General features: G+C 35.4%; 4 protein-coding genes across 4 annotated transcripts; 2 read left to right on the forward strand and 2 right to left on the reverse strand.

Moving 5' to 3' along the window:
- Positions 1-404: 404 nt before the first annotated feature.
- Positions 405-878, forward strand: PRCAT00003032001 (uncharacterized protein; the record flags this gene model as incomplete). Its single annotated transcript, XM_062952931.1, has 1 exon — positions 405-878. The coding sequence occupies one exon, from the start codon at positions 405-407 to the stop codon at positions 876-878; it is 474 nt and encodes a 157-aa protein (XP_062809785.1).
- Positions 879-1,014: 136 nt separating this feature from the next.
- Positions 1,015-1,983, reverse strand: CAF16 (putative ATP-binding cassette family ATPase; the record flags this gene model as incomplete). Its single annotated transcript, XM_062952933.1, has 1 exon — positions 1,015-1,983. The coding sequence occupies one exon, from the start codon at positions 1,981-1,983 to the stop codon at positions 1,015-1,017; it is 969 nt and encodes a 322-aa protein (XP_062809786.1).
- A 183-nt stretch (positions 1,984-2,166) lies between these two features.
- GCR3 (Gcr3p) lies at positions 2,167-4,974 on the reverse strand (the record flags this gene model as incomplete). The annotated part of the gene is made up of 1 exon (XM_062952934.1): positions 2,167-4,974. The coding sequence occupies one exon, from the start codon at positions 4,972-4,974 to the stop codon at positions 2,167-2,169; it is 2,808 nt and encodes a 935-aa protein (XP_062809787.1).
- Positions 4,975-5,114: 140 nt separating this feature from the next.
- On the forward strand, positions 5,115-6,095 carry SAM4 (S-adenosylmethionine-homocysteine S-methyltransferase; the record flags this gene model as incomplete). The annotated part of the gene is made up of 1 exon (XM_062952935.1): positions 5,115-6,095. One exon carries the CDS (start codon positions 5,115-5,117, stop codon positions 6,093-6,095), a length of 981 nt encoding a protein of 326 aa, XP_062809788.1.
- Positions 6,096-6,562: the final 467 nt, after the last annotated feature.

Consider the following 6,562-nt stretch of genomic DNA (forward strand, 5'->3'; position numbering starts at 1 on the left):
CTATCTTCAGTTTCTTTTACGAAGTATTAAAGTAGTTTCGCTTGAGACAGATCTTTGAATTCCTTAAAGTTATTTTTGGATAACTTGCGTAAAAACACCAAAAGTGCTAAAAACTGCTAAAAGTAATCACATTAAACTGGACTCCCGAGAGTAGCAAAGCAAACTAAGAATAAAGAATCAAACTATTGAATACCGCGCAGCTCAAAGAGGACATTTATCTGACTAATCAACTATTTAACAGTCACTCTCTATCTTTATACTTAGTCATTATATATTATAGTTGGCTCAGTTCTATGATTGCAAAAACATACAGACTGCATATAGCAACTGATATTATATTAAGCATTTTTTGTTTACAAAAAGAACAAACAATCAGAGCCTACTTCCTCTTCGTTACATTGAAGATGAGCGAAACAATAATGGAGAAGGAAAACATGCCCGAATCTCGCCCAGTGACGCTGTCCAGGGATTTAGAGAACCGACTGGTTCTTGAAGAATCTAATTCCTCAAACACTGCCAGTCGTGACTCTTCCAAGTCATCGGACTCGAATGAATTTAAGAAAGAAAAAAGCATCAATAACAGTCTCAACGACAATATGGGAAACATTTCTCATAATAGCGAAATAAAAAAGACCAATAGTGACAGTAAAAGAGGTCCCAGCACACCAATAAGCTCATTAAGACAGTCAAATAGAAGAAAGCTAGAAGATGGTCCCCGTGCTTTGAACAAGAGACAATTAAGTATTGAAGGAACAGATTCCAAATCCTTAGTTGAATTAAACTACAAAAACTGGCTCTTAACAGAAAATTTTACGAAATCAAGAGATTTGCTCAAATTCATGGAATTGGAAAGGAAATATGCACAAGAGACAAGTTGATTGTAACAACATCTTTGATAATACCATTGCAAACCAAGCGAGCTGAACCGGTTCAAATTATTTACTAGCATAACTACATAAAGACTTGACAGATCTTTCTTGTCATGTTCAATATATAACATCCCAAGCAGGATCATTATTCATAACTTCTAGTAGCTTTGAAATAACTTGAAAGTTTTGATTCATTAGCATCAAAGTAGTTTCCATCCCTCGAATTATTCCATCCATTGAGTCGCTCTGCATTTTTAATCTTTTGATCTTCCCTTGAACCTCGTTCACGTAGGTCCGCTGCCAACCAATGTAACGCCAAAGGGTGTAAGGATTCAGCAAAAGGCACTTTTATGTTGGAATCATTAACCAGTACTTTGTTGTCTTCAGTGATTTGGAAACTAATATCCTCCATTGCAATATCATTTACTTTAGAGCCAGCATTCAAGTGTATAATTCTATCACACCATTTCTTACCCAAACCATCAAAGATGTGGGTAGCATACACAACACAGCATTTTCTCTCCGAACATTCTTTCTTCAAGTATTCTAATAATTTCAGTCTAACCACAACATCTAAATCTATAGTGACCTCATCGAGTAGTAATAACCTCCATGGTTTAAGAAGCCCCATGCAGATTTGTACTCTCCTCCGTTCTCCATCCGATATTTTCATCATACTCCAGTCCGGATCAACATCAAGAATATCTATCAATTCGTCCCTTCTTGCAGTATAAGTTTCTCCACCAATTGATGCAATCAAAATCTTAACAGGGATGTCTCTTTTGACTACCGAATTAGCTGCCCAATCAGTACCTAAATAGGTGATAAAATTATTAATATCCGAGTTATGCTGTTCATGCCTAGTTGATGAAAACTCAAAAGGATCAAATCCACCCAACTTCAAAGATCCCTTTTTGATTAACGTCTTTCCAGCTAATATTTTCAAAAGAGTAGATTTACCAGCACCATTTGGCCCAACTAAAAGATTAGTTGTTCCCCAAGGAATTTGCAAGTTTATATCCTCTAGTCCCACAGTATTTGAAGATGAGAACTTATATGTTAAGTGTGAAGTTTCAATGGCCAAAGTATGATCATCAAGATGCGATTCCCCCATTATCACTTCTAGTATTAACAACAGAAATGTAAATTAGTCTATCCTTGAAAAGGTTCACAATTTATTATCACCTAAAGTTTTCAGATTTTACGTAAGAACTTACATATAAACTAAATATATCTCACATATAAACTAAATATATCTGTTCTTATTTACACACTACTCGTCCTAATTTTAGGATATCTAGAGTTCATTGAACCATGTCAAGATCTCGTTCTTAGCTGGTTCGTTTTCAACCTCATTGAATAAATCTCTGATGGTATCAATATAACTTGGTTTGTGATTTTTAATGAATTTTCTTAAATACGTCTTCAATAAACCTTTATATTCGTAAAAGAGCCATTCATTATCGACTTGGCTAGTTACTTCAAGGTCATCACTAGGGAAATCTTTCAATATAACCACTTTATCTTCATTTGGAACATTTAAGCTCTGAGATATAGAATTTAAATTCCGTATGATAGACTTGAACAAAGTCAATATCAAAATTTCAAATTTATCCAGGTCAAAGAAATTCTGCAAGGTTCTATTAATGGATTCCATACATGAAACATTCTTAATAATCAAATTATTGTTCATGTCAATAGACTTCGTGATAAGATACTTTGGATCTAAAATTTCGAACTCAATCAAGTACTCTAGGAATAAAAAGATCACTTGGGGCTGGTGTGCCCATATTCTGAAAATAGATTCTATGATCCAGTTCTGTCTCAGCGAAATATCTTCCTCAGTAAGTTGCAAGTCATCAAATCGAGGCTCTTCACCTGTGTAATCAACTGTAGCTCCACTCAAGAATTTCAACTTCTTTTTGTCTCTTGAAAGAATACTAACAGCAGAATAAATCGAACGAGAACCAATATAAGCATAAGTTTGAAAGAATAGATTAATCATGAACCTCTCAGCATTGATTTCGGAATGTTCTTTCAAAGTTGTCAACACATCCTTATAAAATTCATTGAATTCAGCATTAGGCTTCCAGCTGGCGACTATAAATTCATAAACTTTCGTCGCTAGATCATTAAGGGGAAGGTCTGAGTTCGAAAAAATGTAAGTTAGTTCGTCTTGAGGAGACACGTTTGATTTCGCCTGTAATGCAGATGCTTTTTCGGTATGAATCTTCTCAATAATTTCTTTACTATCACCGCCGTATAGATCCACATCGTATTCAGTTAAGCGTTTGGTCTCGTCCTCAAATAGGGAAATATTTAAATATTGATAGAATTCATCAAGTAACTCAACTTCATTAGACTCGGGGTTAACACTAACAAAACTTTCCTTAATTCTGTTCTTATTTGATAATCTAACTTCTTTTGCAATTAAATTCCTAATGAAGCTCTTTTTGGGGTGATATGTTAAATTCTTGAGATGTTTAGAGTCACCTATCCATTCATCCCATTTCCAGCTGAATTCAAAATTCGAGATTTGTGTTGTCATCCAATCCAAGAATCTTATTTTTAATTCATAATCTAATGTTTCTAAGTTTTTATAGAGATATCTGATGGCACGTCCGAACACTGGAGCAATAGATTCGGGAGATTCCCTACAGCACGCAATTAAAACCGTGTAGTAATAAATCTCGTGATGTAATGGGTTTGGCAATTGAAAAATCATTGTTAAAATACTCTCCACAGCTATATCTTCAATCTTCCATGTTGATAATGGAGGTACATTCTCGCCAGCCTTGTTGTCCTTGTCAATCAATGAAAGCTGATCAATTGAAGATCCCGGGGGTGCAAATAAATCTTTATTGAAATAAAGATCTAAAATGGACAATTGAATGGACGTCTCATTTTTGTTAAAGGACAAATTAGTCAAGATATCAAATGCTAGATCTTTGAAAAATAAGCCAAAATATGAATCAATCTTAGGCACAGTTTCAAATTCTGTAGAATTGTATACTTGGAAGAGCAATCGAGAGTTGTTGTACCACAATTCGTCGATCTTTCCCTTCGGGGTATATTCCTTGAGATCCTCAATGGTTGGTAACGAGAATTGGGGCAACTTGTGTTTAACCAATTCACTCGAAATAGGGTTGTTCTTCAAAGCTACTTCGATGATTGGGCGAAGAAGCTCCGAACAGTCAAGAAATATTTTATCTTTTAATCCACTCCAATCCTTCTCAGGCCCTTGAAGTACGAGCAAGGATGGTAATATTAAATCTATCATTTGCTTGGGTTCATAAGGTATATCATAATTACCAAGCTTTCCATCAAACGCTTGAAGGAGTAGGTTTGATGAAGTATGAACGATGTTAAATGCTTTCGAAATTTCAATCAAGTCATTGACATTATTGATCATCTCTGCCGAAAAATCATTACAGAATAAATATGGCAAAGCAATCAAAGTGTTGAAATATATCTCCTCAGCTGTTCCGTTTCTCTTCTCTGCTGTTGACTCTTGTAATTGAATGGCCAATTCTAAGAATTGCTTGAACACTTTAATTATAGAAAAGTCTTCAATTAGAGGAGATAACGTAGCGAGAAATTTCAATACTGACTTAATGTTGTTGAAAGCCCCAGCGTCTTCGTCGTGCCTATCTCCATTCAAAGCATTGGTTTCTCCATTATCAACATCACGATGTCTCACGCTATCCAACATTACTTGAACCTTAGCATGGAAAAACTCAACCACGTACTTTGCCACCACAAAGTTCTTTGAATTACATATGAGTACCAAGTTCCCCAAAGATGTGATCTTCTGTGGCTGCTCAATAACCAATGCATAGAAAGTGTTCAAAATAGATACCCTTAAATTATCGATCTTTTCGAACTCGGCCACGATAGGATTAGAGATATACGATATGTCATCGATCTGTGTAGCCAAATTAGCATTTTCACCTATTCTTCTAACATCCTTGCACACGTTTGAGATAAGTTCTTTTGTTGGATCCATATGTTGTTTCTTAGTATCTATGGGTGCTTCGCTCGAAAACGTCCCATTATCGGCTTCAAATTCATCTCTGGTTCTCTTGGAAGAACTGAATGCGCTCATTATGGCTGTAACTCTCGGAGCCTTGATGAATTGTGTTGTGAAAAGAAAAAAATGAATGTTTAGAAAAATGTTGATAAATTTTCAAGAAAATCTCAATATATGATTATGAAAAGTAGCTAAATTGTCCAAAATATTCAACGATGATAAAAGAAATACTCAAGAGCCAAACCTTGGTTATGGACGGAGCACTAGGTACAGAATTGGAAGACATGGTGCCTAAAGACTCTAAGTTTCAGCCTCGTTATCATAGTTTATGGTCTGGAACCGTTTTACTTAATCAGCCTGATTTAGTATATGAGGTGCATCGCAAGTATCTTGAAGAAGGATGTGATATAATACTTACTTCAAGCTACCAATTGTCCTTTCAGGGATTGGAGGATCAGTTAGGGGCCAGCTTAGAAAAGGCACAGGAAATTTGGGATAAGTCTGTTGCTGTTGCTGATAAAGCTATCAGGGACTACAGCATATCACATCATCGAAATATATATTTGTTTGGCTCAATTGGCCCCTATGGAGCATACTTACACAACGGTGCCGAGTACACCGGACAGTATGGAGATATCAGTCAAGAAGAATTGGTCGAACATCATAAAGACTTGGTAAGTTATTTCATAAAAGATGATCGAGTTGATGCAATTGCATTTGAGACCATTCCAAACCTTACAGAATTGAAGGCTGTGATACAGATAATGACTCAAGAGCTTAGGAATAATAGTTGCAAAGAGTTTTATTTAAGTTTCAATTTTCAAGATCTGGATCACTTGTCTGATGGGCACCAAATGAAGGAGCTTCTTGAGTATTTAAATGATGACAATGTAATAAAGCCACTTGGTGACTTTTTCATAGGAATTGGAATTAATTGCGTTTCCCATGACAAGATATGTGGAATTATTGATACCATTAATGTATATAATACCAATAAGTTTGCTCTTATTGTGTACCCAAATTTGGGGTTTGAGTTTGGTAAGGTAACTGATAGTTATCATAGCTTCCGAAATATTGACGTTTGGTCACAAAGTGTTAAGAAATGGCTATCGAAACCTAACGTGAGAATTATTGGGGGTTGTTGTTCAACGGGTCCAGAAGAGATTAGAGTTCTTACAAGATTTGTACATTCATAACTCATATATTAGATTCGATTTAAACTTCGCAGGATTTAAATATTAGAAGTATCGAATCGAAGGCTATGACTATGGCCATGGCCAACACTTTTAATTCTTTTCGTTTTTCCAATTTTTTCTTCATCTATTTTTCTTTCACTTCTTTCCCAGCAGAAATAGCAAAAGGAAATCTATTAGAATCTTAGCAATGAGGGAGGTATGCAAATTGCTACCACATCATAATAAATACAGATTCGACATATTAAAAACTACTTGATAGTAGAATTTCAACAGTTTAATGCAAGCCAATTCTTCTTTTAAGCGAATCACGAAGCGACATCAATCCCATTTGCCATCCCATATATAAAGTAACCAATCCCAATGATACGTTCAAAGTAAACATGGATGTATAGCCTCTATATTCAAAGATTTGTACCACTGGCTCTGTTGATTCCATGAAAAATCAACCCTCCACATAGTAATGCGAA

The sequence above is a fragment of the Priceomyces carsonii genome (assembly GCF_900007245.1).
Source record: "Priceomyces carsonii strain CBS4050 genome assembly, scaffold: Debaryomyces_carsonii_scaffold_3, whole genome shotgun sequence".
In the NCBI taxonomy this organism is placed as follows: Eukaryota; Fungi; Ascomycota; class Pichiomycetes; order Serinales; family Debaryomycetaceae; genus Priceomyces; species Priceomyces carsonii.